At 48.3% G+C, this 15,137-nt stretch overlaps 1 protein-coding gene across 1 annotated transcript in view; it reads right to left on the bottom strand.

Moving 5' to 3' along the window:
* LOC104295330 (neuronal acetylcholine receptor subunit alpha-7-like) overlaps nucleotides 1-4,765 on the bottom strand; it is a 67,911-nt gene extending 63,146 nt beyond the window's left edge. Inside the window, exon 1 of the mRNA XM_009895070.1 lies at nucleotides 4,636-4,765. Within this exon, the coding sequence (XP_009893372.1) occupies nucleotides 4,636-4,714 (79 nt within the window). The 5' untranslated portion in view covers nucleotides 4,715-4,765. The remainder of the gene's footprint in view (nucleotides 1-4,635) is intronic.
* Nucleotides 4,766-15,137: the final 10,372 nt, after the last annotated feature.

Genomic DNA, 15,137 nt, shown 5'->3' on the forward strand with positions numbered 1-15,137 from the left:
AGAGCGGTTTGACTGGGCAACCTCTGGAGGTCCCTTCCAGCCAAGTTATTCTACCAGTCCATGAATATGTATAGACCAGATCGCCTCTCACCTTAGCTACCACAGACATATCTTTTCCAATTTACAACTTAATTTTCTCTCTTGGCATGGTGGAGATCTAAGTGACCAGAGATTCTTTTCTGTGTAGCCACAGCTGAGCTTCAGGGAACACAGTGTATAGTCTTGTCAGCCCAGTCTGCAAATTGGCTTTAGGCTGTTGGAGTCCTCAATGCAAAATGAGATCTCCTCAAGCCTAACCGTTCTCTGTAAGTCTTTTTTCTGTCCAAATCTATGTTGCATTAAGGACAGAAATGAGGACAGTGGCTTTCTCTGCAATGTTCTAGAATGTAGCAAGTACTGAAGATATCGCTTTCTGGAAGGTCATAAGGATTGCAGATATCCTTTTCAGCGTTCTGGTAACTACAACTTCTCTAACTGAGCAAAGCCAATTGATAGCAAGGCAGGACATAGTCACCTGCACCTCACTGTTGACATGCTAAGTACTCATGCTGACTACTAGTTCTCTTTCTATTGCAATTTACTGACTTAATTACAAGCCACAGCTGGGAAGACTATCAGCAAATGTGCATGAAAATACCTCCAACTTTCCTGGAGCCTGGCAACTTATCACAAGCTTGGGCCAGCTGCACAGTGGCAGCTGTGCCTATGATAATACAGAGCAGCCTTAGAGCTGTGCCAGTGAAGGCACATAGAAGATTAGTGACGCAAATGAAGTTCATTGAACTGAAAAGTCAATCTCAAGAGGCAAGCATGTACAGCATGTTACCGTAGCATACATTAACAGGAAATAATCTCAGAGATCTGCCTAGGACTCTGCCTGCCTGTCTTGAATGTGTTGACACATGTTTCTGCACTAGTGTTCTTGAGCACAGAGCAGAGTGGCATTTATAAACAGACATGTGCTATGAGAAGTACATTCAGTCCTGTCTAACTCCATGTGTACTTGATGTCTTAGCATATATTCAAGCATCCAGAGTGACCAGACTCTGGTGTCTGTGCTCCCAGATATTATAGTGATGGCAGTAATTTCCCATATCTGCAAGGTGCAAGTGTGGCATCTTTTTTAGCCAATATGTAAGAAAATACCTAGAAGCAAAGGTCCTCCTCGTATCTTTTCTATTTTAAACTTGCATCAGCTGCACTATTATCTTTGAAACTGTGATTCATTCAGTTGGGTGATACAATGCAGAACATCAACATAGAGAATGTGGGTAACTGAGGAGAATGCAACCTTCAAGCCTCAAATTAAGAGTATGAAAGATTCTAAACTATCTGACTTTAACACCTGGTTCTAGTCTGGTGACATTTATAAGATCTAGAAGTGAAACTCCTTTGCCAACCAAATCAATTACCAATGACATTACATTGTACTCTATTAAGGCACAGGACTTCTTACATCTATTCAACAGTGACTCTTTGAAGTAAAACCAGTTTGATTAACACAGCTCACTGCAGTTCTATCAGTCCTACTCAGCTAATGCCTGAAGTTTAGACTCCATATATAGGTATTTAAGTACCAGCCTTGCTTCTTCCTGCTACACAGATCTCTAAACTCACATCACCTCAGTCTAACTAGCTCACATGAGAGAAATTGTAGCTTGGCAGCAGAATCTGGCCTTTTGAGACTGTTTTGCCAATACTACTGCTGCTGCAGAAACAGCACCTGCTTGCATGGGAGTGAACCAAGAACAGTATCTTTGTGAGGCTTTTTGCCTAGAGGTCACCAGTAGTGTTCTAATGTGATCACTATAGCTCATCTAAATCAGCAAAGATATGAGAAAGCATTAAATGAGTGTTGCACAGGAATTCAATTCTGTATTGTGAGCCAAAGAAAAGTGTCTTTGCAGTGGCTGGGTTCACCAAGTCAGGCTGAATTACTACTTCATAATTTACATCTTTTAGCTGGTTAGCTCGCTTGCAGCATCCCCTGCCATAGGATTTGTCCCACAGTGCTGAGCACTTAACATTCCCACTGGGCTGCAGAGGACAGACTCTGTCCTCAGCTTGCCTTTGCCTTTAGCCACATGGCCGGAGTATGACTGTGATGTCAGGCTTCACAGTGCAAAGAAACTAAAAGGTCTGACTTTGCTCTGTGTGGCATGTGTGGCCACAGTGACCTCACTTTAAAAAAAAGGACATAAAAGCACAGTAATCAGAATGCCTAGCTTGACTAGCAAAGTGCTTGTTTAACTACCCTGGATGTTCAAATCCAGCGGGTGCTTGTGCAGTGAGCTGAAGGTAACACTCCTCAGAGAGGCTAGATGCCCATGTGGTTACCCAGGAGTACTCCATGCAGACTGAGCCGTGCTCAGAGAAAAGAGCAGGAGTGGGTCTGACCCCTACCTTCCTAACTCTCCCTGGAGCAGGGTTTTCAAGTCCCTCCACCTGAGGTGGTTATGTAGCTGCTGGGACTCACAGGGTTCTTCCATCCTCTGGGTGCTCCTTCAAGGATTGCACCTGGCCTGGAAGGGACATCTGGCTCTGAGAGATTTCATCTGTGATCCAGGGAGGCTAAGAACAAGTTTCCAGATTTTCTGTAGGAACCATGTCCCAGGAAAGCATAACTAGCTCCAGGCTTTTCAGGAAGGGGGGCTACAATGACCTAACATGAATGACATGTCTATCAGGGCTCCTAGCAGTAGTGCAAGCAGTGTCAATTTGAAGAAAAAAGTTGTGGGAAGGACTGAAAAAAATGCCAAGTTCTTCCTGTTTTGTTTTGTTTTTTACTTAGTCCTTGTCACAACTTTACTGTAAAACAGCCCTGCAGAAGTTTTCAGTAGTTGAGAAATTGTTATGAATTCTGTTGAAACAACTCAGTGAGTGATGTTAGCTATGATGGGCTTGCTGTGACTTCCATGTGGGTGCACTGAGGAATCCTGGGGAAGTTCATTCGGACCTTCTGTTAAAGGACTCTGCTACTAGTAATCTGCTAAGATAATCTTGACTTTTTTCTCTTCTGCCCCAACTACACAATTCCTGGGGCTTTTTCCCCCCGCTCTTCTTTAAAAAAAAAAAAAACAAACAAAACAAACTATCCACAGCAGAGGTTTGACCAGACCACCTTAATCAGAGGTTCATTTTATTTTGCTTTAGCAGTTGTCTGTAAAAGTGCAAACTTGCAAAACTGCTAGTAAAAGCAGCTAACAAAAAATCGACTCAATTATTTATAAAAGCAGTTTGTGTCTTCATGTGCCACTCAGAGAAACTAAGCATCCTCCCCAATGAATCAGTGATTACTTAGTATTTAAAAGGCAGTATTTACATGATACGCAACTGCTCAAAATGGGACTGCACACAAAGTGACTAGCTCCCATCACCTGCCTGTTAGTTCAGCTCCTGAAGTAGCACATAAACAGCTTACAAAGATAGCAAGGTTCTTAATTTCACAAGGTGGGGAAACATTTTTTTCTGCAATACAATTGCTATATTAGGCAGCTGAAATGTGGAGCTGTTATAATGAAATGTATGGATATTTTGCAGATTCAGATAAACTAGTGAGAAATTATCTGCGTGGCACAAATATCCCAGTGCAAAATCACATCTGTGTAAGTTTCCCATGCCCCTGCGCTTCTGAAATATGCAGACCACTTACTCTGCTTTAAAAAGACAATTGTCCTTTCTCTATGCATAAATCATGAGTAACATGACATGGTCCCTCACACCTGGAATACTGTTTTAGAATTTATAGTTGCTGCAGGCATGTATAGGAGCTGTTAGGGAGCAATAAAAGCACATTCTATGTAGAATTCTGAACACCTTTCAGGACTGTGGCTATTTCACCCTCCCTTCTCATTTCAAAATTCTTTATTGTTAGCCTTGCAATCCTCCATGTTTTGGAAGAATCCCACAGTTCCTACATTTGTTTGTAACATGCTGAAACTTCAGAAGATAGCTTGGTCACAGGTAACACCTTAGACTACAGAAGCCTACTGTTATTTTTATTAGATGTTTCCAACTCCCTCCCGTCACAGTCTGGAAGTATTCTTATTAAACATACTAAGAGTTAGAAGAGAAAACAAACCAGAAGTAGTAAATTTATGTATTTATGCGGCTATAAATCTTCCCAAAAGATGTATAGAAAGTAAACAGTTACAATTTTCTGGTCTTTTTTTTTTTTTTTTTTTTTTTTTTGTGGAGCAATAACGTTTCACCCTCACACCTACAGGGTTCTCACAGCTATCCTGTCCAGCCTGGAGTTATAATTTTCCATTCCCAAAAAAACATGGATAGGTTAAATTTTTAAAGGAAAGGAAGAACATATTCTTTTTTTAAAACAAAATCATTTCAATTCATTTCTGAAAGTGAAAATTACTCACTTTTCATTAAAAAAAAAAAAAGCACACCTTTTCCTTTCTTAAATGAAGGTGTCCAGCAGTGTAAGATCCACAAACCTATTCAAACTGATTACAAAACTGAGTGGGACCAACACTGGACTCTAACAAAGTTTAAACTACAAGCAGATAAAAGTCTTTCTGAAAATAGAGATAGGGTAGGATGTGACTAGTGTTTAGAAAAAATGAAAGAAAAACAAACAAACAAAATCCCCCAAAACTGGACAACAACAGATGAGCTTACCTTTAAAGAAAGACAGGAACAAGGATGCCCAGAGATATAGTCCAGAATAAACAAATCCCAAGCACTTTTCTGTGAGCATTGTCAGAATAGGCTGGCTATCTGGCTTCCTGAGCAGAGGGTGAAAGAGGATGAAGTCTTGGAGACAGCCAGCAATGACTGATGGATTTGGCAATTACAGTAATAAGGCATTAAACCAGCTTCCCACCAGGAGAGATAAATGCATTTGGTCTTGTGCTTCTCCAGTCCCCAGGAGCCAAATCAGCTCAGTGCCGGGTCAGTAAATCCAAACACAAAGGGGCTGGTTACTTTGCTTGGGACTCACATTCCCAGGCACTCTGAGCATTTTCTTGGTCAGAAGCAAATGCTACCAATCCCTGCACACAGCTGTGTATGTACAGCAAGGAGGGGGAGCATGCTGCCTGGGAGATGCTTTCCACTTCCCCACAGATTGTACCTAACTCGAGACAGCACGTCTGCAGCACTTCCACTGCTTGCACTCGAGTGCCTCTAGAGCTGTATCCAAGCTAAATGAGTTTGTGTCCCTTACTGCTATCTCTCTCAGCAACCAGTGTAACTTGCACCAAGCACCTGTGGCATGGTCCCTCTGCCATATTCCTGCCCCTTCTCCCAGCAGAGGTGGCTGAGGAGATTCAACAGTGCAGAAGCCAGGGAAGGTAAACCTAGCCAGTCTCCTGTCCTTTTTGATGCACTCGTTCCTGCAATCCCTTTCATCAGAGGCAGGGAACTGCCCTAAGTGCCCTCCTCCCCAGATGACCACTGCCGCTTGCAAGGCGAGGCAAAGACCTGAACACATTTCATGACATTCATCATTTGGGCCTTTTTTTACTCTTTTACCTGTTCTGTACACTCACCCACTTCTCTTTCACTGAAAACAGGTATGGGAGTTTGCACTTCCTCTTGTTGAACTTCTTGGGGCTCTTGGGGATCCTGCCACAGCAGGGTACAACCCTAGGTTAACGCAGAGAGTAGTACCAAGTTATGACTCTGTGCAGGAGGAATTCAGGCACCGCCGTGGCAAGGCTGTACCAGGCAGTGCAGGCTGGTAGAAGAGCAGAGCCCTGGGACGTGGGAGCAGAAGGTGTGGGGAGGAAGACAGGCCTGGGGCTTGGGCTGGCCCTGGAGAGTCCCCAGCTGGAAACATCTGCCCTGGGACCAGCTGAAGAGATACAGACCTGGAGCTGGGCAGCACTTGCTGTCTGGGGGAACAACAAAATAGTACCTGGTATATTTCAGCACCAAAATCCCATCCCTCCTGGCCAAGGGCTGCATTACCGCACACTCTCTCCCACCAGGCTGACCCCAGCGGCCATAGGACCCAGCAGACATGTGAGGAAATGGTGGCCATGGCATCAGAAAAAGGGGGGAAAAGCAGCACAGGTGGTGATAGCAATGCCACTGGCATTGTTAGTAATACTGAGACTTTTTCTGCAGTTTTCATGCTTTCATTTTCTTTTACTAACTGCTAAATAGATTTGCGGAGCCAGAACCACGAGGGGCTGGGGTGTGCCCCAGCTGCGGCCCAGCCCAAGTTTAGCCAGCCTCTGAGGCGCCCTCCCAGTGTCATCAATGACGGCATGGCTTCCAGGGTGGCTCTGAAATGTCCTGCTAGCCCTCCACTTTGGGGCTCACCAGGGACCCTCAAGTGAGCATTTGCTGCCCTGGTTGCACATGGAGGGCCCTGGTACAGCCTCCTCTGGGTCCTCCCAGGCCACTTATTGCTCCTCACAGGTGGGAATGGGGCCAGAGGGGGTGCTGCTGGGACCCCCATAAAGGGCTGGACCCCGCCCCTCAGGAGGCAGCAGGGATGGGGGCAGCCACGGGGTTGTCCTTCCACCCCCTGGAAGCATGGCTGTTCCCTAGGCCCAACTGATGTTGGGCCTCCCCACTGCACTGGCGCTAGATGGTGTCACTCAGTCAGTGGACGAAGCTGCTTATGCACCTGCCCAGGGAGGTCTGCAGCAGCTGCATCAGAGTGTTCTCATCCAGGCCAAAGGATCGCAGGCTGGATGTGATAAGGCTCTGCACTGCTGCTGATTCATCAGCTTCCTCAAAGAGCTATCCCAGCTCCTGATGCAGCCAGGGCAGTAGCGGCTGGAGGACAGTGGGGTAAACGTGGAAGAGGAATGCCCAGACACAGGCATTGAAGGAGCCCAGGGTAGCAGCCTGGTGGCTACTGGCCGGGTTGCTGCAGGGTGATGGAGGCTATGGGCAGCTGGGTGTCTGGGAGCTCCTTCTGTCAGGTGGACAACAACTGATGGTGCTGCAGGTGGTGGAATGATGTGCTCCTCAAGGTCACCGTCCTCCTGTACCAAGTGCAAGAAGGATCTCACTCTCCTTTTGCAGAGGTAGCACTTGGGCTTGCTTTCAGCCCACCACGGGATACGGGTGTAACGGAATTGGTGAAGGCATGGCATCATGTAACTGGCCTCCTCCCTGCTGCCCAGGCATACTGGACAGCAATTCTCCAGCTCCATGGCCATCCTCTCCATGTGCCATGGTGGGCTGGGGAGAGCTGGGAATGTCGAGCCACTCCCTCTCACTGCTGCTGCAGTAGTGGGTGTCGTGCTAGAAAAGCAAGAGGCCACAATTGTTGTCTGGCCCAATGAGGGGTGGAAGAAATGCCCAGGTCCCTCAAGAAGGAAATCTTACCAGCTCCCCAGGGTGAGGTTTCCCTGCACAGCTCACCTCCGCTGCTGTGAGTGTGCCTCCTGTGTGCCCCAGCCACCTGAACCACGCAGGGCTGGGGAAAATCCTCTGATGGCTGAGATCTGCACTCAACAACTTCCCGGGCATGACCTCAGCTCCAACAGCAGTGTTGCACGACACTCCAAACCTCACGTACTTGCTCAGCTGAAGTGCAGGCCAGAGCCAGCTGGGTGAGACTTGGCACCCAGATACCAGCAGCACAGTAGCAAGGGATGCGTGGTCACAATTCACTACTCAGGGGCATCAGAGTCCATCACTTGGGGATGTGTAACATCTGCGAGTCCATCCCTCACTGACATCAGAACCCATCGCTCGGTGATGTCACCATCCATCACACAGGCACTTCTCAACGGGCCGTGCTCGCCTGCTGTGCTCCCCCTGGTGGCGCAGCAGCCCAAACCCACACATCTGGGGTTATCACAACGCCACTGCCCTTTCCATCCCCCCATCACTTCTCTCATGCTTGGCATTGGCATTTCACATCAGTCACTGAGGCCTCAGCTGTGTCTTTCCAGGGCCGCATCAGGTCACTCAGGCCGTAGCAGACATCTCCAGGCACATGTGTCAAGAAGGCTTATTCGCTAACTCCTCATGCCTCCCTAGGAGGCTGCAGGACAAAGTCCCACAGGCTCTCCCCACAGCCCAGCACTGCAGGTCAGCCCTCTGGGCTCCCCTGCTTCCTCCCATGGGAGATCAAAGGCAGCACTTGGCTTGCTTTCAGGGATTTTCTCCTACTTGTAGAGCCATTAAACCAACACCTCCAGCTCCAAGCTCTAGGTGCCCATTTGCCGAAGGTGGTTGCACCCATCACGTCTGATGGAGACACCAAAGGATGTAATGATTTCTCCAGATGGGTTTTTATGTTCAGCTGCTGCCACCCTTTGGGCCAGGGTGGACCTAGTGCTTGGGCCCCAGCTCAGATGTGAGGCTGGACGGGGCCCAGCATCCCCTGGTTGGAGTCTGCAGGGTGATGGGGTGAACGCTGATAATAATAATACTGATAGACCTTGGGCTGCCTGGTCCTCTGAGTTAGAGGACCACAACTGTGGTAACAGTGACTTTCCATTTGTGGACACCGAAATTGTAAGGGAGCAGTTGTATCAGTTGAATGGTCGACAGCAGGCTCAATATGAGTCAGCAGTGTGGCCTGGCAGCAATGCATCTAATACAGCACAGCTAGCCCATCAAAAGGGGGGATTATCCCACTGTATTTAGCAATGGTGCAGCCTCACCTTGAAAACTGTCTGCATGTCTGGGACCCCCAATTTAAGAAGGATGTTAAGGCATTTGAATGTGTCCAGAGGAAGACAACAAAGCTGGTGAAAGGGCTGGAAGGCATGTCCTGTGAGGAGCAGCTAAACATGCTGGGTTTGTCTAGTTTGGAGAATAGGAGGCTGAGAGGTGACGTCATTACTCTCTACAGCCTCCTGAGGAGGGGAAGTGGAGAGGGAGGTGCTGATCTCTTCTCCCTGGGATCCAGCAACAGGATACATGGGAATGGTTCAAAGCTGCGCCAGGGGAGGTTCAGACTTGACATTAGGAAACACTTCTTTACCAAGAGTGTGGACATACACTGGAACAGGTTTCCTAGAGAGGTGGCTGATGCCCCAAGCCTGTCAGTGTTTAAGAGGCATTTGGACAATGCCATTAATAGCATGCTTTAACTTTCAGTTAGCCCTGAAGTAGTCAAGCAGTTGAACTAGGTGATCATTGTTGGTCTCTTCCAACTGAACTATTCTACTCTATTCTATTCTAGTCTAGTATAGTCTAGTCTAGCCTAGCATAGCCTAGCCTAGTCTAGTCTAGTCTGTTCATTGCTATGGCGTTCCATGGGGGGTCAAAGGCAGCATTTGGCTTGCTCTCAGGGATTTCTCCTATCTTTCTCCCCAAGCCAGGGGGTCAGGGGTCATACCCTCTACTCAGCACCCATCAGGCCTCATCTAGGCCCTATGTCCTCTTTGGGGTCTCGGACAGGAGAGACGTCAATAAACCACTGGGGCTCAGGGGAGGCCACTGAGGTGGTGGGGCTGGAGCATCTGCCCTTTGAGTGCATGGAGCAGAAAAGGCCTCGAAGCACCTAACAGCACACCCTGGTGCCTGTGGGGAATAGACCAAGGTGATGAGAACAGAGTCTTCCCAGCAGTGCCTGGCAGGAGAGTGAGAGACAGTGGCATCAGCTGAAACCAGAGAGGTTCAGGCTGGAGACAAGGGGCAGGGGGGAATCGCTGTGAGGATCATTAAGCAGTGGAATGAGTTGCCCAAAAGGGCAGAGGGATCCCCTGAGACCCTGGAGGTCCTCAAGACCTGAGTGGGCATAAACCAGAGCTTGACTGTCATGACCCTGTTAAGGGATGCCCTATGAAGTCCAGGAAGAGAAAGCACTGCCAGCGAGAAATGTAGGAAAGGTTTCCAAATGCGCAACAGCTTCTAGATGTTGCAATTCAGAAAACCTTTTTTTTTTTTCATTTAGTTCAACAGCTTTCAAGAGAATCTGTCAAATTTGGGAGGGAGGGGAAGTATGGTGTGTTTGACTATTTGCTTGTTCTGTTTTGCTTTCTAAACAAATTTCTGCTGCCAAAAAAATACATTTGGCAGACTACCCAGATTTGAAAGAGGAAAAATGGTAGAAGTCACGAAAGTGATTCCGGTTCAATTTTGCCATCATTTGGTAGCTGACTGGCATTATCTTGACTTTTGCCACAAAACTGAGAAGGAAACTGAGAGGGGAAAGGGGTATGGACACCAGAAAACAAAAAAAAAAAACCAAACCAAACCAAAACAACCAACCAACCAACCAACCAACCAAACAAACAAACAAAAAAAAACCCAGAGGGAAATAGAGACTAAAGAGGGAGAAAAACTCTTCCAAAAGAAGTCATTGATTTGTGTCAGACTACTATAGCAGATTGCACAAGAGCGAATACGAATTCTTCCTGAGCCTGAGGAATGTAGTAAGACCCCGTGAGACCCCCCTGAAGGTGGCTGCTCTCATGCATCGTATGGTCTCCAGAGAGAACCTATGTCTTGCAGCTGAGTTCTCCCCCCAGGGCTGACCACTGACCTTAGTGCAGCCCCAGAGCAGGGGGTTCTGGGCCTGCTCTAGCTGCTTTCTACCTGCCTGCCCACAGAGCCTCGCTCCACTCCACTTCTCTCCACCTGTGGGCCTGGCATTGGAACCCTGGTCTTGATTTGGAGCCTGGCAGCAGCTCTTGGTGCCAAACCCAGCGGCCACCTTCTGTCTCTCCCCTCACCTTCCATGGCCAGCTTGGCTGCAGAAAGGCTTACAGAGCGGTGTATGAGAGGAGGGCAAGGGGCCCAGGAGAGCATGGAGAATATACGCTGCCATTTCTTGCAGGGTTCACTCGCAACAGAGAGGGCCTGTGCTGGGTGAAGTCCTGCAGAGAGCATGCAATGGGTGGTGGTGAGGGGCACTGGGGAAGTGACAGTGCCCATCTGCTAAAGAGGGGTTCTTTCCAAGTGGGGGAGAAGAAATGCCAGTGCCAACGCTGGAGATGGGAGAGTGGAAAGAAAGCCTGTGTCTGAGAGCAGCAGCATGTTCATCCTTCTTGTCTTGTGCAGGGCCTCTTTGCTCTGAGCTGAGCCCCATGGGGCCTGACCCTCTGTTCTGTTAGTGTCTCTTTCGTAGAGCTGAGAACCATGGGGCCTGGCCTGGGTTGTTCATGGCCTCTGTCCTGCTCAGAGTGCCTTGCCAGGCCCCATGGTGGTCCAAGAGGCCCCGCCTGAGCAGTGGGCTAGGCCGCATGGAGTAGGCCAGCAGGGCCAGGTGGCTTGTCTCCATGGTAATCAGATCAGGGCAAAGGGGGCCTGCAGGACAACAGGGCCAGGCCCCATGGCAGCCTGCACATGGGAAAGGGGTCCTGCAAGGCCATCATGCCCAAATCAGGGCAAAGAGGCTCTGCATGAGCAGTGGGACAGGCCTCATAATGCTCCAAGTGTGTTCTGTTCTCTTCTATTCATTGCTATTGCTCCCTGTGAGACCCCAGGCCTCACAGCGCCTCCAGCCTGGGAAAGCCACCTCCTCCTTCCCCACAAATTTACCGCTTTGAAAAAGACTGTGTAGCAAAACACTTTTAGAGCAAGAGGAAACCACAGCCTTTCACTATAGGCTGATGCTCAGAGCCAGGACTGTAACGGTATACTAGAAACTGTGCGTGTACAGGTGCTGTTCCCTGCTCTCTAAAGCAGGCTGAGCTAGTAGCGAGGAGACAGTAAATGTAGTCTCTTCTGGCAGGCAGAGCATTCTGCTGCCTGGGGCTGTGCTCTCCGACATTTGCTTGACATTCAAGGCTGAGCAGGGTGCACGGATAGTGATTTAGGACCAGTTCTGTAAAGGGATTACAGAACAGGCACTTGGCACTGAAGAATTGTAGATACTGGTGTACTGTACGTTGTATTTGCTCTGGGCACAGCTTTGTACAGCAGTAAATGCTCAGTAGCACTAGCACAAGCTTAGAAACCAACTGTGATGAGACTCTGGGCAGCTACGCCTCAGGAGCAGCTGTCAGTGCCAAACCTGTGCAGGTCCTTCCCAATTCCCAATTCCCTTCCCAAGACAGAAGAGATGTCTTTCCAGGGAATCACATGCTTCCTTACTACTAAAATTCCCTAGAAAAGGAAGACCTTGGCACAAAGACATGGGTAGTGGGTACTTCTCAAAACAAATGCAATGTATTAAGTTTCATCTAGTTTTATCCAGTAGGTCAATTACAATACCACCAGTTCCGTAAAGCACACAGGAAGTTGCCATAAAAACACAAACAAAAAGTTGAATCCAATACCCATTGACCTTAAGATCACTGTTGATCCCCTCAGGTTACACTGTAAAGCAAATCCAAAATATCGCATCACTAAAGCTGGGAGGCATTAATTGCTTCCTGCTGGCTCAGCCCCAGGCTTTTTTTACCCACTGTAGGTTTGGGTTCTAGTTCCTTTGCATATTTTTGATCTGAACACAGTGAGGATTATTGTTGATTGTAAACCACCTTATGATCAAAAACTTCAGAAACTTGCTTCCCTTTCTCCGCTGAGTCTAGTTCAGAGACATCCTGTCATTTCCTTGCCCTGGGGCAAGACACCTTGTCTTCAAGACACCGTAATGCGGCCCACTTCTCAGCAGTTACAACAGTCTGGATAATCTGTAAGTTGCAAGGTGGAAGACAAATAAATAGGCCAAATGAAGGGCTAATGGAGCAGCAGAAAGGCTGTTGGTTCTCCATACGAACATTTCAAAAAGCCATAATGAGGAAATTGTACCTTGACTGATTCCTATGGTTTAACTGCCTCCTTTGAAGCTGAGTCACATGCTGTTGACAGCCCCTGTTTAGTTTTAGTCTCTACTTCTATGTATATGCAAGCAGCAGCCAAACTCAAAATGCTGATGAAGTGCTAGAGTCAGGACAGAGGAGGACATCCACTCTGCCTGCAGGCAAGTGCACCATATGGGCAGCCTTGCTTATTCATATGACTATTTAAATCCAGGTTACAACATGTAGCAGGCTCTCCAGTTGACAGAACCACAGAATCATAGAAAGGTTTCGGTTGGAAGGGACCTTTAAAGAGGTCCAGGGATGTGGGGCATCCACAAATTCTCCGGGCAACATGTTCCACTGTCTCTCTACCCTCATCATAAAAAAATTCTTCCTTTTATCTGATCTAAAGCTACCATCTTTTAGTTTAAAACCATTGCCCCTTACATTCCTGGACTGACAGTTCTCTGAAATGTTTCCACCTTTCTTCTTAAGTAGGATTGGCACTGAACTACTGCATCCTGAACACTACAGAGTTTTGCATGGTTTAACTCCTCATTCTTCTCCTTCCCCCAGTATAACACCCTATAAATAGGCTGTGTAGAGACCTGTAATGAGGCATAGCCACATACATGAAACCTCTGTGCAGGGTGACTCATCCATGGTGCAACACAAGGGACATTGTTCTGCTGAAGAGCAGGGTTTGGGGAGAAGAGTGGAAGTATAAGGTGCTGGAAGGTCTATGTATGTGACATACCAGTGTATCTGAGCATGCAGCCAGCCTTGACCTACACTAACAAGACAAACATGAAAAATGGTAGAAATGAGAAACACCAAAAAGAATACTAGTTTAAAGAAGCTGCTGACCAATGGTGGGTGTTATGAAGACAACCACACCACAAGTATCAAGTAAAGGCACAGCAAATCCGGGACCACTGGGGAATGAGTCAGCATGGTGGACTGCTTATTTGGAAGGGGATGAAGTAAAGCAAACTTTCCATTTCAGTTTTCCCAACAGACAATATCACCTGCGGAAACTGTATTTGCATGACACCAAAGGTTTCCATGGGAAGGAAGATCCCAGTCTACTGTAAATTGGCTTAGATGAAAATCCACAAGCCTTGCTGCAAATGCAGTGCTGTTAGGTTGCTTACTCACTCACCTAATACCTTTGTCTTCCCTCAAGGCTGTGCTCTTATAGTTACTTTTAGAGGGTTCATGAGTGGAAGACAAATCTAGGTCCATTTATCCATAAACACAGACAGTATCAGCATGCGTTAGTGATTTGAAGGGATTATTTGAACAACTTGGGAGGACAGCCAGGGGCAGTTGCAATTATTTTATCTTCAATAAAGATATCTTCATCCAACCAAGCGCTGGGGACATCAGCAACAGAAGTAGGAGGCCAAGGTGCCAGCGTCTGTGCCACTGGGGATGGTGGAAGCACAGCTGTTGAGAGGGCACTGCCAGCCCACTGGGGACAGGGGTCTGTGCAGTGCTTGGCCATGATGGAGGCTGTGCTCCTGTGCAGTGCAGAGGCAGAAGCCCTGTCCTGGAGTCAGCCCAGGCTGTCCTGGCCACATGGCAGGTCCCCAAAACCATCCCTGCTCTCTGTTGACCTGTGGGAGAGGGACACACTGTCTGAGATGCAGCATTACTTTTTCCTGCAGCTATGCTGGCCCGAAGCTCCACACCTCCCTCTTGGGCTCACCTGCAAAGGGCAGCTGGGCCAACAGCTTCACCTGATGCCTGTGTGGGGTGATGAGGAGGGAAGGGAGTCCTTTCCCTGGTTTGGAGGGGAAACACGTGGGTAACTCCCAGGACACAGCCCTGGAGCATGTGCTCCAGAGAGACCGCAGGACTGGGGATCTCCTCTTCTTACGTCCTGCTGCTTGCCTCTACACTTCTTTTCCCATCTCAGTGTCCATCTCCCCCGTTCCTCTTCCCTGCTCTCCATCTCTTTTCTCCACTGTCTCTGTCCTACTCCCTGGTTTTCTCAGTCTGCCCCTGTTCTGGTTGCATCCCAATTTTTTTTCTCTATCCCTCTTACTTTGTTTCTTTATCCTTTTGTTTGGCTTCATATTCCTATGCATTTGTCCCCACCCATCTTTCTCTATCCCCATCTCCCTTTTGTCCCCCCCAACCCTTCTTCATTCCTTGTCCCTATTTCGTTCTCCCTATCCCACTTTTTGTCTCACCATCCCTCTTCCTCCTCCTGGTCCCTCCCACTCTCGGTCCTAGTGTCTTCACTGCACCCGTATTTCCCACCCCCCTGATACCTCTCGCCCTCTTACTCTCGCCTGCTACCCGTCGGGCGTTCCTGCCCCGGGGCAGTGCCTCCCCCTCGCTCCGTTCCTCCTCCCGGCCCGCCCCGGCCGTCCGCCTCCCCAGGCCTGGACCCGGTGCCTGCCCTCCCCCACTGCTCCCAAACCAAAAGGGCCAGCTGGGAAAAGTGATGCTGATCCTCACTGCCTCCTGGAACCCCTTCAAATGAGCTATCAACTTTGG

This window comes from Charadrius vociferus, unplaced genomic scaffold (assembly GCF_000708025.1).
Source record: "Charadrius vociferus isolate BGI_N301 unplaced genomic scaffold, ASM70802v2 scaffold271, whole genome shotgun sequence".
Lineage (NCBI taxonomy): Eukaryota > Metazoa > Chordata > Aves > Charadriiformes > Charadriidae > Charadrius > Charadrius vociferus.